This window comes from Acinonyx jubatus, chromosome E1 (genome assembly GCF_027475565.1).
Source record: "Acinonyx jubatus isolate Ajub_Pintada_27869175 chromosome E1, VMU_Ajub_asm_v1.0, whole genome shotgun sequence".
Lineage (NCBI taxonomy): Eukaryota > Metazoa > Chordata > Mammalia > Carnivora > Felidae > Acinonyx > Acinonyx jubatus.
Genome location: NC_069397.1, coordinates 19,150,639 through 19,173,307, shown reverse-complemented (window position 1 = coordinate 19,173,307; position 22,669 = coordinate 19,150,639). Strand labels below are relative to the sequence as shown.

The following is a 22,669-nucleotide window of genomic DNA, read 5'->3' as shown; positions in this document are numbered from 1 at the left end:
CAGTTCCCTGAGACACGAATCCCACCCCCCTCAGGAAGCTGATATCCAGGGTATAATGTACGCAGGGCAGCAGTATCCCCCCGAGGGAACCTGGCCCAGACATCCCCATGGCTGCACCTTCCTGATAATGTGTTTATAATAATAATAATATTAATTGCAATAACAGCAGCAGTTATACGGAGAACCTACTGGATTAGTCAAGACCACTTCAGTTTTAAGCAATAGAAAACCCAAACTGGCTTATGTAAATAAAAAAAAAATTGGTTTGTGTGTTCATTCCTAAAAATAGCAGGGGTTATGGCATGACTGGAGCCAGGAGCTCCAAAGACATCCTCAGCATTCTGTGTCCTGCTCCACCTCCTGGCTCCGCTGTCTTCTGACATCATTCTTAAGTAGTAAAAATGGCCTCTCGCAGCTCCAAGCTAATGATCTCAGCAAAGAGCAAGCACCTCTTTCCTTACTGTTCCAGAAACTTCAGGACACTGTTACAAGGACCAGTCCAACTTGGGTCTCATGCCCAGGCATGAGCCGATATTTGAGGTCAGTATTGGGAGGTGCTGATTGGCCTGGGTCTGGTGACAGGCTTGGGAATAGGGTGGGGGATAGCCCTATTTACTCAGTAGGGACTGAGAACGGAGGAGGGGGGTTTTCAAGAGAGAGCAGGGCCGTAACTGGAAGAGGCGACGTTGAACTGGGCTGCTCGACAATGGCGTCTACACCTACGATGTGCCAGGCACAAAACTAAGGGTCCGTTAAACCTCTCAACGGTCCTATGTGGTGAGACCATTCTTGTTCCCATTTTACAGATGGGGAAGGTGGTCAGAGAGGCCAAGTACCTTGCCAGTATCACATACGAGCAAGTGGGGGAATCAAGGAATATGAACTCTTCACTACCGGACGGAGGTTAGTGGGGGAGACCACAGGCTATGAACTTCACGGGGGAGGCCAGAGAAGATGCGACTGATTAAACCCAGTGAACAGGTGTGTGCGGGGGAGTTAAGGGGGAATGAGCTGATGAACTTGGCACTGTCCTTGTCCCCTACCTGTTTTCCGTCTTCAGGGCAATGACGTAATGCCTCTTTCTCTTGTTCAGCGTTCACTGAAGCAGCTGTAGTGCAGACCCAGGAGCCAGACTGTGTTCCCCAGAAAACGGAGCACTGATAACTTAGAGGCAGAACTTCAAGGTAGAGAGAGGGGAGGTAGAGAAGTTTGGGAAGAAATGCGAGGTGATGTGTAACCACACGGTCGCTGCTTTGTAACAGACCACACAAGGAAAACGTGCCTCCAGTGGTCCAAGGGAGGGAGGAGAGGCACTTAGGCCCCCATCGCACGTCCTGTGGCTCAAAGTATGGGAACTGACTCCCTGTGTGCTTAAGGGTTGCATTGGTGGCCCCTTCGGTGGCCATTCGGGAGCCAGACCCTTTACCCTGGGATGTGGCCTGGGAAGGGTCAGCTTCAGTTGTGGCACAGCCATGGTAGGAACAGAGCAAGCAGCCAGGAGTCTGGTGCACAGGAGGCAGATAGAATCTTCAGGGGCACACAAGATACATGCGAGGCACCCACATTCCAGGTGTGATACAGCTGCAGCTCTGTGCCTCAGTTTCCCTCACAGTAAAGTGAGGACAACAGTACCTCCCCTAGGGTTGTTGAGAGGATATGAGATCATGCTTGTAAAACACTTAGCAGTGGCTGTCCCTGCCTCCCTGGAGGTGAACTGGACTGGCCATTCGTTGACTGCCTGGAGAACTTGGGAGAAGCTTCGCTGAAGGGTGAGGTCCTGGCTCAGCTGTATGAGCCAGGACTCCCAGTGCAGGTGGCTCCGTTGAAGGAGAGGAAGGCCCAAAGATGCATCTGGCTTCCAGACAGCTGGACCTAGGGATGACCCTGAGTCTGGATCTAGGGAGTTGACCCCTGTTGCATTCACAACAGGCACTTGACCTCCAAGGGCTGACCTCAGTAGGAGAAGACCAGAAGGCAGAGATTGGGCGGGAGCACCTGTGAGAGGAGAGGCTGGACTAAGGGCTTACCCACTTGTCATCCTGCGACTTCTGAGACGGCTCCGTGATTGGTCCCGAGCCCAAAAAATCAGGTCTCCAGTTTGGGCCGGAGCAATTTCAACTGTAAATCTTCAAACAAGCTTGCTCAGTGATTGTCAGCTCATATAGTTCTGGATGCATCTTTATGTTTGGGGAAGCAGAGTCTGCCTTCCTGAATGCAGTCTGTTTGAGATACAATCTCTAACGGTGGAATCCACAGGGGGAAAAACAAGGGCCACACAAAGGTGAGGAACACGGCTGTAACTCATCTTGACCGTCCCTCCTGGCCACGACGTTCTTGAGCACAAGAGTCCACGAGCTCCCAACCCAAGCAGTCCAAGGTCATTTATTAAGGAACACCCAGATACCTGCGCGACGTAACTGCCCTACTCGTGTTCCCCGTGCAAGCCGCAGGACCCATCAGCTGTGTGACCTTGGGTAAGTCATTCTACCTCTCTGACCCTTAGTCTTCTCCGCTGTAAAATGAGACTGATGTCTAGGCACAAAAATGGAAACATAGGCACACACCAAGACTTGCGTTCAATGTCCAAACAGCTTATTAAAAAAAAAAATTAAGTTTATTTATTTTGAGAAAGAGCCCGAGAAGGGGAGGGGCAGAGAGAGAGAGAATCCGAAGCAGGCTCTGTTCTGTTGGCACAGAGCTCAACACGGGGCTTGGAACCCACAAACCGTTGAGTTCATACCTGAGCAGAGATTGCGATGCTTCACTGACTGAGCCATCCAGGCGCCCCGATGTTCAAAACAGCTTTATTCGTGATAGTCAAAATCTGGAAATTGCTTAAATGTCCATCATCGGATAAACGGCTAAGCCAACTGTGGCACATCCATACGGTGGAATTCTTCCCAGAAATAAGGAATGAACTACTTAGGCACACAACATGGGTGCATCTCAAAGACCTGCTGAATAAAAGAAGCCAGACACAGAAGAGTAAACACTAAATGATAATATTTATATGAAGTTCTAGAAAGGCAAAATTAATCTCTACAACAAAGGCAGGTCAGTGGTTGTTCAGGGTAAAGGACTATAAAGGGGAATAAGAACTTGAAATGTTCTACATCTCGACTGCAGTGGTAGTTACCAGGGTGTACACATTGGATAAAATTTAGGACTTGAGCACTTCGAATGGGTAGATTTTATTGCATGCAAAGTATGCCTCAGAGTTGATTTTTTTTTCTTAATGAGACCAAAGAAAAACACTGTTTTATTAGGCTCCTTTCTATGACAGAAACCCCACTTGGGATAATTTTAGCACAGAAGAAATGCATTGGCTCATATAATCGGGTTAATCCAGGAGTAGAGTTAGCTTCAGGCATGGCTCAATCCAGGGGCTTATGGATATCTGCACAGCATATTCTCTCCATCTCTGAGCTTTCTCTTCTTTGTTGGCTTTGACCTCAAGCAGAGAACAGGAGGGCCACCAGCAGTTCCATCAGCCTGGCAAATCCCACAAAAAAGCAAATGCCTCTTTCCCTGTAGCTGCTGCAAAACCACCAAGGGGAAGTCTCCACGTGTGTCCGGGGATCCATGCTTGCCTCTAAAGTAGAGGTCGGGGAGAAGTGGTCTTCTGAGGAGGCATTACCCAAAGTAAGGGCCGTGGACTCTGGGTAGGGACAGCTGACAGACGGCCATTACATTTCTCCATATACCCAAGGGGTGGTGTTATCACCCCTTCCTACCTCCAGACACCTCTGCAGTGGCCGGGCCTCAGGAACAGGGCCCAAACTCATTCAAGGCTCAAGTGTGCTTTGCTTCGACGTCACGGGCCTGCCTGTTAGTTAGACACAAGAGTCCAAACAGAAAGCGAGCACTAATCTCTTCCCCACCAGCCAAGGCAAACAGAAGGCCCTTCCTGCCTGTGCTGGGCTGTCTGCACCCAAGGAGGCTGGCGGGGGAGGGAGGAGCTCGGCCGCAGCTACTCTGGCCCGGGCCCAGAGGGAACGCCTTGGAGTTGACGGCGTCTGGACTTGCAGGACGAGCATCAAGGAGGGGAAGGAGTCCTCCCTGGGCTCTGGGTCTCGGCGGGCCCGGCCAGAGAGGAATGCAGCGTCTCAAGCCAGAACCACGATCCCTATGGGGTCCGGCCAGGGCAGGGCAGCCAGAGAGGAAGCGGAAGGAAAGGTCACCTTTGTAGAGATAAGGACGGAAGGCACCCTCCGACACACTGAGACCCAGACCTCACTTCTGGAGCAGTGCACCTACATTAAGTGAGCATCTTCTCTGTGCCAGACATCTCCCAGGGTTCTCTGTGGAAGTGTCCTCCTGGAAGGGGAGAGAAGGGGGAAACAACGACTTCATTTTTGCATTCGGAAGCCTTGTATTCAGACACATTTCTAAAGGGCACTCTTATGCCCATCAAACAAATGAGGTAACAGACTCAGAGATGGGGGGCTTTACCCAAGGCTCCCAGCTAAGTGACCCCTGATCAGACTCCTGGGCCAAGGCTTATCCTTCCCCTCTCCCCAGCTCCAGGAGCTCAAAGCTCTTGCCTCTGCCTGGCTGTGAGTTGAACTGAGGTTATTTCTGACCCAGGTAAGCCAAGGCAGCTTAGGGCTACCTCCCAACCTGGCCCCCAAGGAGTACGGGCAAGAAAAGCCTGAGCTGAGGTCCACCGCCCTGTTTCCCACCAAGGTGCTGGCTGAGTCTGCCTGCCCAACCATCCTGTTTTCTGGGAAGCAGGTTAAATGGACGGCCTTGCCAAGAGCGTATACTCTGCCTCGGAATAGCTGGTGGCGGGCAGGGGGAAGACAGACCGAGGGAGAGAGAGCCAAGGCCAACAAGGGAAGGTGTGGCCAAGGCTCAGGCCCTCAGCGCCCGAGAAAGCCCGTGGGCCTGGCCCAGCTAGGCTCTGGGAAAGCAGTGTTCTCAGTTCCTGGCTCCACCCCTCATGTTGGAGGCAGGCTGGCCGTCCAGCTCTGCAGGCTGGTCTAGGAACAGCTGACGGCTTCCTGGAGCTCGCCATGCGCCTGCCCGTGAGTCCCCTGCACTGGCAGCCTGCCCAGGTGGCCCTCAGGCCAGGCTCCTGGAGTCTAGCTCTGTAGGGAAAGGAGGAGAGGCAGGGACAGGCTTCCGGAGACGTAGGCACCTCCGGAGGGGGTCCTGACCCTGAGGGCTGCCAGCTCAGGGCAGGGCCCAGATGAGCAAGCCCCATGCAGGCTGTGTGCCTTCCTAGATACCTCTGTCCAGGCCGGGAGCAGGGAACCAGGGGCCTCAGCCACCCGCCAGCTGTCACCTAGGCCACACGGCTGATGTGTTCTGAAAATGAGGTTAAATCTTGCCCTGCCCAGGGCTGGGATTCTAGGCCAACGGAGGGCTGAATTGGGGCGGCTGTGGGTCCAGGCTGGCTGGGAGCACTCACATCAGGGAGACCAGCCTCTCTGTGATGCAGATACCCACCATGCTCCGTGAGACAGCAGCACCCACCCACTCACCTCCCGGGACTGGATGACCAAAGCGTTATGATACGCTTGTTAAAACCATATACTAATTATAAATACTTATTACCGAAAGAGCACTGGCAGCGGGAGTCCAAGGCTGCAGCACCGAACCCCAGCGCTGCCCTATCCTTGGCTGTGTCTCCCAGCGAGTCTCCTGATCGCTTTTGCCTCACTCCCTCCATCCGTAGAATGAGGATCAAAAGAGGGCTCTGAGCGGCAGAGAAAATAATGGACGTGAAATTCTGCCAACTGCAAATGGTCACATCTCCTCGATCAGGCTCTGAAGGCCGGGCTGCCAGAATCTCTTCCATCTCTAGCTCGTGGGTGCGTGGCCGGAGAGTTCTCTGGATGCTTAACAGAATCACCCGAGGAAGAGAAGACCAAGAGACCAGTCCCTGGGTGCTCCCCTATCCCTGGCCACCCAGATCCAACTGGCCTTGCTGGGGAGCAAGCAGGCCCTGACGTGTTTGTAACGCTCCCCAGATTCCGAGCGCGACCAGAGTCTAGAAGCCGTGCGGCAGCCCACTTAGAGATCAGTGAGGACAAAGCCTGCATTTCCAGCCTCCTCACCAACTCCATCCATCTCAGTTTAGAAGAGAGACCTAGTGTGGCTCCAGTACCCACCACTGACAGCTCCGGGCTTCCTGGCTGTGGGCGAGCTCCTGCCCGTCCCACTTGGCAAGAAGAAAAGAGAGACTGTAGCTCCCAAGAGCACAGGGCCATTGCTCAAACGGGTTGCGAGCCTCACGCCTTTAAAAAAACCCCAATCCCGCTAACTGGGTGGGGGGTATACGCGCATGGGGGAAAAACGCTGGAAGGATCTGTTTATTAGCAGACGTTCTGTCTAGGTATGGGCGTTTCTGTGAGCCTTTTCATCCTCCTGTATTTTGAAATGCTCTATGGTGGAAGGCAGTTCTATTACAGTTGGGGGGGGAAACAGTATTCAGTTTTATTTTTCACGTATTTCCTTTTGTACAAAATTGACTTTTTTTTTTTGTTTTATTTTGCAAGCTTCTGGGGTAAGGAACAAGGAACACACTCAGGAACAAGGAGTTTGGGCGGGGGGTGGGGGTGGCAGGGCAAAGGGGCCTCAGGGCCGGAGAGCTGATTTAGAGGTAGCAAATGCTTAGCTATAAGGAATAATGTATCATCCCGTGTCCACGGTAGGTGGTGAGAATCTCATTTCTTGAAAGACCCATCCACCTCTTACCAAGAAGGGATAAACATCACTCCATGCCCCCCCCCACCCCCACCTGTTAACCTTTACCTTGAAGTTGTCCCTTCTCCTGGGCAGATCTTAATGCGGACGCTCCTGAGCAGACCCAGCCCTTTAAAAACGGTCTCTGGCAGGGCTGGTATGGAGGCATGGCTGGGATGACCAGAGCCCGGGAGTAAGGGGCCCGAAGGAGGAAGGCTGGCCAGAAGGATGATCACGTGGTCAGGGTCCTGCAAACAGCCATCTTCTCCAGTGACGAGGGCTTGTAAGTCTGTACCTAGAAACCTAAGAAATACCTAGAGGGTTCATTTCCCTTGCTGACACATGAGGTTGATGAGTCCTGGGGTGGACCAGAGGGTCCTGCTTGCTGCCTGTTCACCTCCCTGTCCATCTATGGGCAGGCCTTAGCTGTGGGGGGAAGGTTCTGGTGCTTTGGGATCTGGTGACAGTTTTGCGAATTGGCATTCCTGGGTTGAGCCGGACATGTCACAAATTGGTATTTCTTCTTGACCATCCCCCAGCACGCAACCCCTAAACCCACCCAAGACAAGGCCTCGGCTCAGCCAAAATACCTGTGGGGTAGGCTGGTAAAGGTGGGGACAGGGCTACCTGCTGAGAAGCGGGGAGCCGCAGGAGGTGAAACAGGGATAGAGAACATCCAGCCAAGAAAAAGCAAGCTCCGGGGGCATGGCAGGGATTGGTTGGGCGGGGGGGGGGGGGGGGGGGGGGGGTGAACTTGAATCCACTGGGAGGGTATTTTCAAAATGGCCAGGTAATGCTCCCAGGGAGTTCGCTGAGGCTCCCTCGGTTTTAAAGCATAGCTCAGGGGCGCCTGGGTGGCTCAGCCGGTTAAGCGTCTGCCTCTTGATTTCGGCTCTGGTCATGATCTCATGGTTCGGTTCGTGAGTCAGGCTTTGAGCTGACAGCACAGAGCCTGCCTGGGAGTCTCTCTCTCTGCCCGCACTCCCCCCCCCCCCCAACTGGTGCACACGTCCTCTCTCTCTCAAGATAAATAAAACACAGTACAAGTTCCTGCCCAGGTGCCTTCTCCCCTCCTGCCCCTAAACAGTTCTAACTTCTCAGGAAAGGTGGGCATCCCACAAGCCCCACACTGCTGCTTGCCCCTAAGACACCCCTCCTTGGGCCCTGCACCTGCAGCTGGGGTCCTCTGAACCCTTACTGCACACAAACTGGGGAGACCCTATATTCTTCTGAGTTCCAATCTGGGCAGGACTATCTCAATGCCCAGCCCTCCCCAATCCTCCACCAAAAAAAAAAAAAAAAAAAAAAAGGAAAAAATATATGTAAATCAATGCATCGGCCCAACAGCATTGTTTTAATGATTCGCTCTCAAGAGGATGGGGGAGGACATCCCAATCTGACCCTGGGAAGCCCTTCCTGTCCCGGAGCGGCCAGGTGGGTAAGGGGTGGCTTGGCAGCTGCTTGCCCGATGCACACTGCAAGAACAATAAGGATTTTTAGGGGCATTATGACTGAGTCAGAAAACACAGCTGCCCCTGAAAGTCCCTCATTTTTCTTGCTGTCTTTGAACTCTCTCCAGGTAAGTCGGCAGTCAACCCGCCCAGCCCAGGGGAGCCGAGGTGGAGTGGAGGGTCCCCTCACCCGACACTGGCCCACATCCCAGGGGGCCCTGAACGCTCTGTGGCGGGTAGGGCAGCCACCAGGTCTCCACCGCGGCACAATTTCTCCAGTGCCTGGCCTGGCCGGTGGCCAGCCTCACTGGCCCCATGGCACACCCAGGAATGACCAGCCTTTGCTGCACCCAGAGCCAACTCTCACCCAAGTGCTTTCTGCCCAGGGAGGGCCGTGGACCGGAATGGAAAGGAATCGTAAGTGGACGAGGGCAGTCCCAAGAGCTGGGGAACGCAGGAAGACCCGGGAGAAGGGTCATCTGGCCCGTGTCTTCACATGGGGGGCACGGACGCCCACCTTGCAGAGAGACTGAGCTCCTGAGAAACTGAGTGGCAGTCACGGGCCTCAAGCGGCATGTGAAAACAAGACAGTCGGCTCCAGGCTTCCTCAGAGACCAGGCCGGGACCAGGTGGGGTGGAGACCGGGGCTGGGGGTGTCAGGAAACCTGGGGGGAGAGCTGCTCGGCTCTGGAAGCCCTCTTGAAGAACAACTGGAAAGACTCAAGACTCTAACGGGAAGCAGGAACTGAGCTCTGGTTGTTTCCCGCCGGCAGTCACGGTTTCGGTTACCCTGTCTCTAAAATGGGCCCAAAAGAACAAAGCTTCCGGCAGCTCTCCCCTTTCAGAACATAGAGAATTTCTGCTCTCTTGCGTAAGAGGCAAGGGACATGAAAAGCCGGCGGACACGGACCCTCTGTCCGTGGCAGGAGGCGTGAGGGTGAACCCTGAGACCCAGCACGCCGTGGGGGGGCTGCCGTGTGAACGGGGACCTCAGTCCAGCGTTCCCCGTGCCCATCCTGCCCACTTCATCAGAGGTGAGCTCTACAAGAGGCAACAGCGTCAGGTGGGCCTAAGTAGGAACACAGGTCCCCAACCCCCTACAGAAACAGCCTGCGGTGGGCAAAGATGGCTGGGGTGTCCCGGATGGTTTTCAGATTCGAATCAACCCCTGACAGGCTCCGTGGGGAAGTGCAGGCTGGAGGAAACAGGGGGTGGGGTGAGGGGATGGTCAGAAAGTGGCCAAGAAGGAAGAGGGTGGTGACCAATTTTTTTTTTTTTTTCTTACGGGAGGATGAAAGGGGCTTCCAGATTCAGAGCCTCGTTTACAGTCCTTCTCTACGGACCAGGCCGGACAGGCCTCCAGGGCAGCAGAGGCTCCCCCCCCAAACCCCCGACCCTGGACCTTTGACTCCTGTGAACTTCACGGTCCAGAATGCCGCCCATCTGTGGAATGCCACCCATTGGTGGCTCACTTGTGCCCTGAAGCCAGGCCATTCCACCGAGGGCCCCAGCTCAGCTGGAACCTGCCCAGCTGGCCACTGGGAGCTTGCCCCACCCAGGCCGACCTGCACCCACCCCTTGGGGGCCTGTCACCAGTCAGGCCGTGCCTACGCGACAGGCAGCCTCTCAGAGCATAGGTGGCCCTGCCACCACGAGAGCCTAACTCACGGAAGACAGCCCTGGTGCCATTATCTCTTCACTTGGAGAATGAAAGTTCCGAACTTCACTTGGAGCGTATATCACTCGGCGAACTTCACTCCGAGCTTCACTTGGAGCGTATATCACCCTCTCCAAGTAGTTTTCCCCTTCCCTGCAGACCCCAGGCCCCCTGGAAGTCGCCAGAGACAGCGAGAATCCTTTCCCTCTCGGAAGAATGGCTGGAAAGTGTTGGAGGGTGGGGGTCGGTCCAGGGTCAGACGGCAAGTCCTTGTTCAGGCTGAGGCACCGTGTGCCCAGAAACCCAGCTGCTGCCTGGCTATAGCCTCACTCTCTCCCAGCTATGTTATCACAATGGTCCCCTCACTGGCCGCCTTCTGCCCTAACCAAGATCACGGCCATACCCCCCCCCCCCCCCGCAAAACCCAATCTGTCCCCCACACGCTAGGAACAAGACCCTCTGAACCATTCAACAGCACGACTGCATAAGCCCCAACCCTGTTTGTATGAGCTGGTCCTGCTCACACGGGGGGAATGGGGTGCCTTGGCCCCAGTCCAGTGGAGTAGAGTAAGGGGGTGAGACCCAGCACCTTTGATAAGCTATGTAACCCTCGGCATCAGTCGGCTCCTCTGCAAGATCAAGGTGACCACCTGGTTCACGGGATTAAAGACGTTCATTCCTCTCAAAGGCTGAGGACTATACCCCGCGCAGAGCATTCAAGTGGAGTGAGTTATTGTTACCCATTCCCCGCTGTGTTCTCAAGACTCAGCTCACCTCTTCTGGGTGACCCTTCTGGCCCCCCGGCCCCTTCTTTCTCCCTGCTGCCCCCGACTCCACACTTGTGAAGCTGCTTCACCTACTGGCCTCCCAGCAGCACGGTCCTGAAACCACGGACACCCAGTCACACGCACGGATTACCAATGCTGGCTCCAGGGCCCCAGTCTGCATTGTATGACAGGCTCCTTGTTCGATGCTCGGGGGACACCCAAGTTTAAGAAGCACCGCTCGAGGCCGTCTACTCACCACAGGACAGGTGGCGTCTGGCCCCGCTGTTCAAGAATGAGGTGAGGTTGGGGCCCCAGGTAGTGGCTAGAGGACCCCCCCCCAACCCCCACCTGCCCTGCCAGGTGCGTGAAAATGACCCACTTGGGCGTGGCTAGCAGCGGAGCGCATCCATTCCTGGGCCTCGGGCCTTCCCTGAGCCTGGCCTGTGCTGATCGCACGTTGATGACCACGGGCCTGGCCGCCCCCCCTTGGGGGGTGAAAAGCCATCAGGGCCTCCAGAGGAGCTGCAGAGTGAGGAGGCTCCACTCTGAATTTGAAGTCCCTAAAATAGCCAGCAACCCACAAAACCATGATGGAAGGAAAAGAAAGCCAACCAGAGTTATCAGCCCTTGTTTGGAATTTGCTTTAGAAAGAAAAGAATGTGCCAGTCCCACCCAACGAGGGAAGGAAGTGGTCAGGCAGAGGGCAAGAGTCCCAAGATGTGTTGGGGGAACCCCTCCTCCAGAGAAGCTACTGGGCAGACAGGGATGCCGGGGCCTGCGGCAGGGGCTGGCTGGGACGGTCTGGCCCCGGGGCCTGGAGAGGCCAAGCATGCTTGAGTCAGGGGCCAAGTTTCCCTGAAGAGGGAGCTGGGTAGGGCAGGAAGAGGGATGCTGGTGCTCCCAGCACCCAACTCAGGGGAGTGGTCTCCGTGGGGCCTCCTTCCAACACCTACCCAGTCAGCCCCAGGACAGTTGCTCTGGAGGTGGGAGCCCGAGGGCACAGCTGGACTGCAGCCTTTAAGGCAGCAGAAGGCCTTCCTGGACTCGCTGGCCCCACCCACCCTCACCGGCTGTTCACAGGCTGGGATGAACAAAGCCAGGAGACCTGAAACTCAGCCATCAGAGTCTCCAGGTTTACGATAACCAACGTCTCTGGGCCAGAAATTCTTTTGCTAAGAACACCTCAGCTCCTAAATGCTTACACTCACCCCTTCAGCTCCCTCCCCATGCCCAACAAACTCCCCAGCCCTGCCTGGCCTGATGCCGACTGGCCAGCATGCCTTGGGGTTGGCTCAGCCCCCCCAAAACTCATCAGTGGGTGGAGGCCCAAGTGCCCCTGGGCAAGGCTGGCCCAGAGCCTGAAAGCATCTGTCCACACAAATACCCACTCCCGCTAATGAGGCTGGTCCAGGGAGGCAGCGCCCTCCTTTCCTCCACAGTTCCAGACCATCTGGAGGAGCCAAAGCTGGGCGTGGGTTGTGCCATCAGAGTCACAAATTTTATCTCTTAAGGGAGACTCCACAGGGGAGGAAAGCAAGACAAGGAGAGAAGGCATACAGACGGCTCAGCTAACAGTAGGGGAAAGAAGAATCTATGTTGGGGCACCTGGGTGGCTCAGTGGGTTAAGCGTCTGACTCTGGCTCTGGTCATGATCTCATGGTTCGTGGGTTCAAGCCCTGCGTCGGGCTCTGTGCTGACAGCTCGGAGCCTGAAGCCTGCTTCGGATTCTGTGTCTCCCTCTCTCTGCCCCTCCCCTGCTCGCACTCTCTCTCAAAAATAAACAAACATTAAAACATCAATCAATCAAAAATAAAAAGGTAATGAGGTATACATACCACGTTTTGCAACACCCCTAATTAAACACATTCCTATCACTCAGTGAAACCCATTGGATATTCACACTCCCCAAGAGAAATAGACTCTAATGGTCTCACCTCAGTTTGGGTCAGGTTTTCCCATGAAATGAGTTCTACCAACAAACTTTTGGTTTTCAGTTTTTTGTTTTTTAGGGGGGGGGGGGTAGTTCAGAATTTGGGGCAAGGACTGTGGGCCGGCACCAGTAACAGCCACAGAGTACAAAAGCTGGGTCCCAGCTCCATTCCCTGGTCTTGGCTGCAGGTCCCCATCCCTGCAGACGGCCCCATGGCCACAGGGCACAAAGCAAGCACACTCAAGGCATGCAGAAAATACGAACTGAATGAACCATCACCAGAGTTTTTTCCCCCAGAGAACAGCCACTAACATCATTGCCGACAAATGTAAAACAGTGGTACTTAAACCCTGCTTTCATCTACCTGTTCCAGTGGCAGGAGCAGAGAGAAGCTGACACAGATGAACAATCTTTCCAACTTCATTGATCCGAGTCAAGGAAAATAAAACTGTTGTCTGCGCACTGTTGCTGCCTGATGGGCAGGTTCACAAGGTGTTTTGCATGGAGCAAGTGAGGGGGTCGTAGCCAAAACTGAAAACACATGATTTCTTTCCTCTTTGTGTGCTTGCTCAGAACCTCCCTGCAGCCCAAGTTCCATTTGGAAATCTAAAATAATTTATCTCATCTCTAAAATAATTTTCCACTTGGAAATCTAAAATAATGTAACAGCTAATTAGAAAAATGCACTAATTGGGTTATCTGGTTTCAGATGTTCTAATTACACTCCTTTGGAGAAGCAAAAGCAAATATTATTTGTATGTATATGTAATGTAACAGCACTTCTTCCAAAGAGTGTAAAACATCCAGAAAGTTTAAAATACCAAAAACCCGCAAACATTATGAAAGACTATCTCCAGACACATTACGTATAAACAGTGGAATCATCTACAAAAACGCAGTGCTTCTGCATTAAAGGGTGATATCTGAAAAATATTTCAGCAATAAGTCCCATCAGCTGTCCTGATGGGGAATTAAGTGGGGGAATTAAATGGATCCCCCACCCCCTTTAATACAACAGGGTTTCAGCCTCCTGAAATGTCATACCCTCTTGTTTCTTCATAGAGCACTCCTACAAATGACTCCCAGAAATTTCCCCATGGCCTGAGATTTCTACACCCCAAATTGGGAAAGAGGTTCTGGACTCCACTCATGAGCTCTGCCTAACCCGGCACTGGCAGATTTCTAGGAGGGATTTTACTCCGATTGGGAAATGTGTTTAGCCCGACAAAATGTCTGGGGTAAGAAGGTAAGAGGGGACGCTTGTGTAGATGGGGGTCTGCACGCTAGAGGGCCAGGGGAAGGGCAACCCTCCCGGGGCCCACTGCCTGGAAGGCGTGGCCAGCGACGGTGGGCGGAGCCACGCAAAACGTCCCAGCCAACCAAAGCTGCCTGAGACCTCCAGGACTATATTTAGTCACGGCTGACTGCCCTCACGGGGAGGGGCTTGGGGAGGCAGAGAACTTACACCTGTGTGCACCAGCGCCCGCAGCCCTGCCACCGTGGTGCAGACGTGCTGGGGCACCACGACTCCTGCTGGAGGGGACACAGGCATCCTCTCTGGTATTTCCTCCAGCCCTCGGCAGGACACGCGCTACCCATCTGATAAATACCGTTTGTCCGACAAGGAGGGGACCGTGCTGCGGACGCACGCCCTGGCCACAGGCAGGGCTGCGGAGGGCACCAGGCGTCGGCACTGACAGGGGCCGCTCAAGTTAGTTTCACTTTCTAGTTTTTATCCCGGGCCACCTCTCACCCTGATGCAAGAAAATATACTCTTTTTTTGCCACGGGAGAAAAATCCTCAAAAATGTTCCTTGTCGTTTTCTTTTCTTCTCTCTCTCTCTCTTTTTTTTTTTTCCCCCGAGGACACGGTTTTCCTCTGAAGACCCGGTAACAGGCTTTGGTGAAAACCCCAACTACGTAACTTCGGTCCCCCGGGCTGTTTAGCTCTAATATGATTACACATCTAAATGCAATAAACGGGGCAAAGTGGTATTATTTTTCTGGGAAAAACCAACATCATAAAAGGGTCTTTATTGAATCAAGGGCCCGAGAACTGTTCTCTTGCCTAATTATGGCTCCCAAGTGAATGAGGCTGGGTTTCCAGGCAGGAGTCCTCAAAACTCCCCAGCCCAAAGGGCAATGGGGTATTTGTCACGACTTGTCTAATTACAACAAAATCCACCGAAAGGACGAAAGGGAGGATGCCAAGGTAGGTTGGCAGTAGCCCCTTCCCCGACTGGGGCGCTGGAAACAGGCCGAGCTGGTTCTCCAACCTATTTCTATCTTAAGGAGCAGCCCCCTCCCCTCCCCCCCCCCCAGCCCCATCCCTTACATTCAAGTCAGGGTCCTGGACCCTGCCCCTTTCCACTGTCAATGCTTAAGTGGTTTTCCAGCATCCAGCACTGCCCTCTCTATCCCCATCTATATAGAAAAGGCCCATTGTCCAAACGCGATATTTTGCCAGATGGTTTAACGTTCAGTGATTTGGCCAAGGTTAGTGTACGCCCAGACCTGAGTGACAATGGATGCTTGCTATCACCAGACACAGAAGGAGAAGGAGAGGCAGGGGGAGAGGGAAAAAGACTCAGGCCAAGGGAGGGTGAACCCTCCACACTACGCGGCTGGGAACAAGTGGTCTGGTTGACTTTTCCCAGATACACAGTGGTCTGGCCAGGCAAGTCGGAGACTAACTTTTTGCTCATATGCAAGTCCTGGTTCCAAGTATCTGTTTAATCGCCCTCAAAGTTCCAACAGCAAAAAAAAAGACATTTTTTTTCATGTTCTTAAACCCACAACATCAAGCTCTACAGGAAGGGGTTCAAGAGAATGTTGTCCTCACTCTCCCACTGACCTGTTCCCTCACATAAGCTGGAGCACAGTGATTGCATGAACCCACCCCTGGTAGAGTCTGGGACTTCTCCCTACACCCCCTCCACAAGGGTGTACCCAGCATATCTCCCTCAAGAAGCCAGCCCCCCCCCCGCCCCCCACCCCTACACACACAGAGCAACAAGGACTTAACTTTTTTCCCAGTATTTTCTCCCCAGATATTAAGCCAACAAGTAGCTTGCCAGCCTCAGGTCATCTTTCCTTGACCTCACCGGGGTTTCTTCACTGGCCCTACAGGCCCTGGGTTGAACTATGGTGTCACTTGAGAACAGTTGTGTATACTCCCTGTTGCCACGCACCCGGCCTTTCACACAGGTATTCTCTTGTGATCCTCTGATCCTACAAAGTAGGTGTGTATCCTCACATCCAGGAAAACTGAGTCCCAAGAAGGCACGTCACTGGTCCAAGGTCACGCAGCTAGTCCACAGGAGAGCCTGGTTTCCAACCTTCCCTTTCCCCAATGCCTGCCTTCAGCAGGAATGGATTTTGTCCTCCACCAATCTCCAGGAAAGCCAGGTGCCAACAGCATATGAGCAGTAACTCTACTCGTTTTCAGGAGAGTGGAGGAGATCTACCTTACACAGTACATGGAGAAAGAGAAAATTGAAGACCAGAATGAAAGTCTCAGTCATTAAGAAGGCGAGGCTAGTTTTTCCCTTGAACCCCACACACAACCGAGGGCAGAAATCCAGTGAGAGGAAGTGAGTTTCATGAGAATGAACCACAAAGTCTTCACAGACTGATCCAAATTTCCCAGCTGCACATCTCCGAGTCTTTTCCCCACCCCTCCCAACCAGAGCCCCAGGTTCCAATCTTGTGCCCTCCTCTGTTCCTCCCGGCCCAGAATCATAGAAGCAACGTTAAGACTACAAGGGGTGTATGCTGTATTCAGTCCAATCCCCACTTGACAGAGAAGGGAGCTCTCAGGCCCAGAGTGGCAGAGCAGAGATTAAAATCAGGCGATGGTTCTTTCCACACAGCACCTCCCTCTCCAGTTCTCCTGGACAGCAAACACAAGGGGTCTGGCTACAGGGCGATTTCAAAATTCCCCAGATTTCAAAATTCCCCAGACCGTGCCAAAGGGAGGAGGGAGCAGCGCAGTGGGTGAGAAGTCACCTGCTCTGGGTCCGTCTGCAAGCCCAGCCCACTGCCCACGGCCAGTTGGGACTCCTAAAGACTCTAAAGCGCTGAGAAAGATCACCGTCTCTCTCACTCACTGGTTTGAAATTCAAAATAAAAACATCACTGAGCCATTAAAAAAAAAAAAAAGTATAAGGAAGTCCAACGACATTCTGATTTTTATTTCCTGGCTGAATACTCGGCAGCATTTTTTGGAACATCAGCTTATTTCCTTCCACCCCCACCCCCACTTTGATTTTGTACCCTGCTTGACTGGTCCCGCTAGAGTTGCTCTTAGCATGCCCGCTGGGTCAATGAATGGGCATTGCCAAGCTGTGGCAATTCACCTTTCCTGGGGACCTTTCACGAAGCGGCTGGGTGTATGGCTGAGCAGATGTTCGAGGTGGCCACATGTGCACATCCGGGGTACTTTACTCTGTGCTGGCTAATCCAGCCCCATCCACCGCCTGTTCCACAGCTCTCCGTTGCCGGCTCCCAACCTGGGAAGCCCTACTGCACCAGGAAGTGGCCATCAGATGCTGGGGGAGCCCCTCCCCTCCGAGCCTCAGCCACAAGAGGACTCCCGACACCCCTCGGCTGCTCTCAGAACCGGAGTACAAATCACAGTGGGCAGCCGAGGGATCGTGCACGTCTCACGGCCGTAACCCTCGCCCGGCCCAGTCCCAGGCACACGGTCAGTAGACAAGAAAGGCTGAGACAGGGGAAGAGGTTCCCAGACCTCATCCCCACCTTATGATCACTAAGCTGCTGTTCCCAGGAGGTTAAGTAACTTGCCCCAGGCTACACGGCAGACCCCCGTACAAGACCTTCCAACCCACTAGACCACAAGCCTGAGGTCTCAAGTCACTCCGCTTGCACCTTCTCAACCAACGCGTATACTCACGTAGATTCCAAATACGAGAGCCGAGGAGACGAGGACCAGTCAAAGGTCCACTGGTGTTATGCCAGGCAACGAATCTACATTCTTCCTATCAGCCTCGCCACAACGCTACACACAACGCTACATCGTAGTATCGAGCTTCCTTCACGAGGGGAAGAAACGGGCACAGAGCAGTTACTTGTCAAAGGCCGCTCAGCTGGCAAGTGGCAGTCAGGATTCCAAGTCAAGCCCCTCGGGACCCAGGGTCCATTATCATGGCCCTCACGCTAGGCCGCTTCAAGAAAAACTCTTCCTGGAACCCAGACTGCCCCTTGCTTCCGGGACACCTCTTTCAGGGACCTGTCACAGAGCAGGAGTGCTGTTCTTTTGTGGAGAAGAATGAAGACAGGCCAAACAGTCACCATCGTGCTCAGAGAGCCGCAAACTGGGCTGGAAGGAAAATCCACCCCGTGCTGGAGTGAGGGCCACACATAGCGCCAAGCAGGAGACAGAATGCTGACCTCCACTAACGGTTCCAAAAGCTGGGCTTTGGGCAAAGGTGCACCGAAGGAGACCTGGGTCACCCCGAGGCACAGCCACCTGTGAAACCCCAGAGGTATTTCTAAGTATCAGAACTCCCGGAGTTGCTAGGACATTGGGAGCCGAGATGAGAGGGGTGGCTTCTCCGAACACCTCCCTTGCCAATCCAATCCGGCTAAACAAAAATGGATCTCCCATCTTTCATAGGTTGGGATTTAGTTTGTCTTTAAAAAAAAAAAAAAAAAAAAAGCCACAAGGGCAAGGTTATTCACCAGGCTGCAATCTACTTAAGAGTTGAGGGAATCCAGGTTTCCTCCCAGTAGGCAAGACCAGGAGTCCAGCTGGATTTTAAGTCTTCCATGGGTCTCCCTGGGGGTCTGGTTGAAACCCTTCCCTCCAGCCAGCTTCCCGAAGCCGGCCCCAGGGCACAAGGGCCTGCCCCGGAAGCCGCTTTCCCGACCAAGTGAGGTACCAGGCTTACAGGGATGGAGGGGGTGGGGGGAGGGGCAGAGGAGGCGCCAGTTTCAGGAAAACTAGAAGAATTCAAAAGGGGGACAGCGAAATCAAAAGGCTCTCAACCGAAGCACAATTGCTAAATACGACGGCTTAAATCAAAGCACAAATCAGCTGCTGGAGGCCAGGCCAGGCCAGCCCACTGGGTAGCTGATTCAGTCACATTTTACAAAGGAAAAATCCCAAGGAAAAACGTAATCACTCACTTCCTCCGAAGAAATGAAGCACTGGGGCATTTCCTAAAAATCCCTAAAACCCCGGGTCAGCCCTGGAGAATGGGGCATAGCCCGAGGGAGAAATGCCAGCCACCTGAACCAGGCCAGGGAGGCCACGGACACCGACCGACGACTCCTTATGCCCGTGTTCCCAGGATTTATGTCCCTGATTCCCGTGTCTGTCCCCTCTGGGGAGGGTGCAAATCAGCCAACTCTGCCAGCTTTTCCGCATCTCATCGCTCCAGCCCAGTTCTGCGCATGTTTTATGACCACATAACATTCTGGAGATTTCCACTTCATTTACTTTAAGATACGCATCCCCAGGGCCGGGAGAGGCATTGGTTCAAAGGGAGAAATCTGTTTTCCCAACTTGGTTCAGTACTCCAAAGAGAGCACTTTTCCCTTAAACAGGGCAAGGCCTCCAGTCCAAGCTCCCACCATCCCGCTCCAAAACAATGCTGCCTCAAAACTGAGAGTTTGCACCTTGCACCTTTAGATAAATGACCAACAGACTTCTTCCCATAATTGTGGCATCTGCACGTAACACTGACTGCAGCCTGCAGGACAAAGCTCCCCCTGAGAAGTGCAGGCCAGCTGCAGTGCTAGGCTTTGTCCACCGCTGGACCCACAGGCCCAGCCTTGCCTCAGTGACCCCACAGCACATGGGGCTCCCCTCCACATACCTCACCCCTGTTCAGGCCCCTGCATGGCCACCCAAACAGGGACAGAGGCCACGCTGGGTTCCCGCAGAGCCAACTCTACACTAAGCCCACAGAAGCCTGTGGAGAAACCTTCCAGATGGGGTCTCTGCACAACTTCCAGAGAGGGGTCAACCCGGCTGGGCTGCTTTCTCCCTCACCCTCCTCCCTGCTTCTAGAAAACTCTCCAGTTTTCCAAAGCCAGGTGGAAGGAGGCCCAAGGTGCCCTGTTTTGTCAACTTGCCCTTCACACAGTTCAGGTCACCTGGCGGTGTGTGTTCCCAAATGTTTTTCCAAGGCCCCTACGGCCAAGATAGCCCAAACACAATACAAACAAAAACAAACAGAAAGTTCCAACACCCAGCAAACCTGAAGTCTTGGGGGCTGGTGGAGCTTTTCTTTTGGGGGGCTAGAAGCAAAGCGGGTAGAGGGTTTAAGGGAGCCTCAGCATAAAACTTGAGGACTCAGAGCCGTTAACATTACCTCGCACAGATCAAGGAACAAGAGGACACTCCCACAAAGATGTACCTTTAAAGGAAGGGTGGTGGAAGGGAGGGGCAGGGGCGTCCCCCTCCACAGAGGCTAAACCTCCACATCCAGGGCCATCTCCCAGGGGGCAACTCTAGAAATCGGGTGATCCTCCCCACTTCCAAGCTCAAGGCAGCCGCCCTGGAAAGCGGGGCAGGGCAAGCCCTGGTGGGCTGTCTCTCCCCCCGCCCCCCCCCCCACTCCACTCCACGTCCGCCCTGGCGGGAACCGGCTCCACCCGAAGAACACGGACCTGACACCGATTGCACATAGTGACCGACTTAAAGTTCTGAGCACGTTCCCACCGTTCCTGCGAAGCACAGGGATCCCTCGAATCCGCCCACAGAGCCCGCGCCGTGGGCCCCTCGCTGCCCCCTCTCCAGTGTGGCCCCGGGAGGTGGCCCCTGGCAGGAGTTCACACTCCCGCCTGAGCGCTGAGCTCCTGCCGAGCCGGCCTGGAGCTCGGAGAAGCTGCCGGTCCTGGGGGCCGAGGACTGGGACTTTGTAGGCCAGTTGAACCGACACCCTCATCTCGCCCGCAAAGACCCAGCCCTCAGCTCCCGCGCGTCTCCGAGGTCGGGGTGCGGGCGCGTCCCCGACGGGCTTCTTCGGGCGGGATCCCACCGCCGCTTTCCAAGGCGCTCTGCTCAGCCGACGCTCCGGGTTTTCCCCAAGCGGTGTCCGCCTAAGAAGGCACCCGCCCCGCCCGACCTCGGCCCGAGGGCTCCGAGACCAGCCCACGAAGGGGTTACACGACGTTCGGTGCCGCGGCCTCCAGGCCATCGGGCGCAGGCCGAGGGACAGTGCCGGGCGTGGGGGAGGTGTAGGGACCCAGCCGTCCCCGACCCCGCAACGCCAGCCGAGAGCGCGAGAGTTACACGCTGAGAAACTTCGCCACGATCCCACGCCGCGCCCGCGAGGCCCAGCTGCGCGCCGCCTCAGTTACCTGCGCTCAGATCTGCGGGGCGCAGGGCCGGGGCCGAGCCCCAGGCGGGGCGCCTCCCACCGCAGGCCGCGCCCTCCCGCACCGCCGAGCCCGCTCCGCCGCCGCCGGCCGCCGCCGCCGCCGCCGCCGCCGCCGCCGCCGCCGGGGGTCGGGGAAGTAGCTGCGAGCCGGGCCCCACGCCCCGACGTCCCGGAGCCCTGCGCGCGCGCCGGACCGGGCGCCGCGGCCTCGCCCAACCTGCCCGGACCTGGGGGCCGCCGCCGCCCGCTCCCCAAGGGAGCGCGAGCCCGGCGCTGCGGGGGAGAGGAGCGGGGCGGCGAGACCCCTCGAAAGTTGGGGGAGTTCCGCTCGCTCGCGCGGCCCTAGCTAGCTCCACGTGCTGGTGACACATCAGGAAGGCTGCGCGCCCCGCGGCTCCGGGCGGGCGGACGCGGCCAGCGCCCGCCCGCACCGCCTCCCGGAGCCGAGCGGACGGCGCCCCGCCCCGGTCCGCCCTCCGCCCGCCCCTCGGCGGCACCGCCCCCGGCCGCGGCACCCGCTCCGGGCTGCGGCACCCGCGGGAAGACACCCGGGCGGGGGTGGGAGGGTGGCCTGGGCGCCCCTCTGCCTGGCTGCCGGAGCCGCCCCGGGGATCGAGCCCGGACGCGAGCGGCCCGACAGTTTCGAGTGCCTTCCTCCCAGTCACGCAGTCCTTCCCGCCCCCGAGCTCCAGTAATTTTCCCTTTTCCTCCTCTGGCCGGTCAGAGCGGCTGCCGGCGCGTCCTCCCGCGAAGGCCGGCGCGGAGAGCCCCCTGCCGGCCACGCTGCTCCGGTGGAGCTCTCCTGCGGCGGGCCTCAACCTCCCCATTTGGAACCCGGAGCCCGCCTGGCGTTTCCTTCGGGCTTTGGTGGTCAACCAACGAGATGATAATAAATGTAAAGCGCCAAGCGGGGTTACCAGCAGCGTGCTTTGTTGATATGTGAATGGGTTTTCTGCCCTCTTCCTACCCCCTTCCAGTTGCCTGCAAACAACCTCTTTGGCTGTGCTTTCTGAAAACCCGAGCGCCTTTAGGGGGACTGTGGGGAAGAAGGGTGGTAGAGAAAAGCTGAGAAGCCCAGAGAGAACTTTCCCAGGATTGGAAAGGGGTTGGAAGTCAGAGGAATCCCCTTTGTGGGGACCTGCTGCCCCACTCTCTCTAGAAGTCAGGACATCGGGAAGTACAACTGAGCGTCTCATCTGAGCATTCTGGAGCATCCACGGGCCTCTGCCAAGATGCCCATCCTCAAGATGGCCAGGATTCCTGGGAACATGGAGGAGAGAGTAAGAGGGAATGATGGAGAAGCCCAAATAACCACTGAGATTGAGCGCCCCTCCCCCTCCTCAGATGGAACCTCGCAGTCTGATTTAAAGAAAATAATGAGAAATACCTGTCTATGACCTGATACAGCTATTGGCTGTGTTCCTGTCTTCTCTTTCCTGTCCTCACCAACCCAAAACATACCTTAAAAGTGGAAGTGGAAGTTGAGTGGTTTATCTGCTCAATTTGCCAGCTGCCACCCCCTCCCCCACCTTGAGGCCAGAAAGATTCCAGGGCAGGACAGACAGATTGCAAGAGCAGGTGCTCCCAGGAAAGAGTCACTCTGGGAAGGATGGAGGGCAGATGGCAGCCAGGCACAGGCAGAGGCGCTTGGTGCCGGGTCAGGATGAGCCACTGGCCCCAAGGGTCTGCAATTCCCCATTTTGTGGGAGCCCCAGGATTAGAAGAGAAGAAAGAGGAAAATGCCCTGACATTGCTGGTGATGCTGCCCGAGCTAGAGGGGGCCTGGGGTTCGTGCGCTTTTTCTTCCCCTTTTATTGCTTTCTC

General features: G+C 55.3%; 1 protein-coding gene across 1 annotated transcript; it reads right to left on the bottom strand.

Moving 5' to 3' along the window:
- Positions 1-2,597: 2,597 nt before the first annotated feature.
- LOC106984393 (translation initiation factor IF-2-like) lies at positions 2,598-21,672 on the bottom strand. Its single transcript, XM_053212664.1, has 5 exons — positions 21,511-21,672; positions 20,826-21,187; positions 6,760-6,993; positions 5,560-5,843; positions 2,598-4,317 (listed from the first exon to the last, which is right to left on the bottom strand). The coding sequence occupies exons 1-5, from the start codon at positions 21,670-21,672 to the stop codon at positions 4,259-4,261; spliced, it is 1,101 nt and encodes a 366-aa protein (XP_053068639.1). The 3' UTR covers positions 2,598-4,258.
- Between the last annotated feature and the right edge of the window lie 997 nt (positions 21,673-22,669).

Bases quoted from the DNA above. Each gene is read 5' to 3' on its own strand.
- LOC106984393 (XM_053212664.1), bottom strand. From the start codon at position 21,672: ATGGGGAGGTTGAGGCCCGCCGCAGGAGAGCTCCACCGGAGCAGCGTG. The intron at 21,188-21,510 runs GTGACTGGGAGG...GGAGCTAGCTAG, and splicing joins TCGGGGGCGGGAAGGACTGC to GGCCGCGCGAGCGAGCGGAA. The intron at 6,994-20,825 runs GTAACTGAGGCG...GGTATTTCTTAG, and splicing joins CCCCGCAGATCTGAGCGCAG to GTTTCTAGGTACAGACTTAC.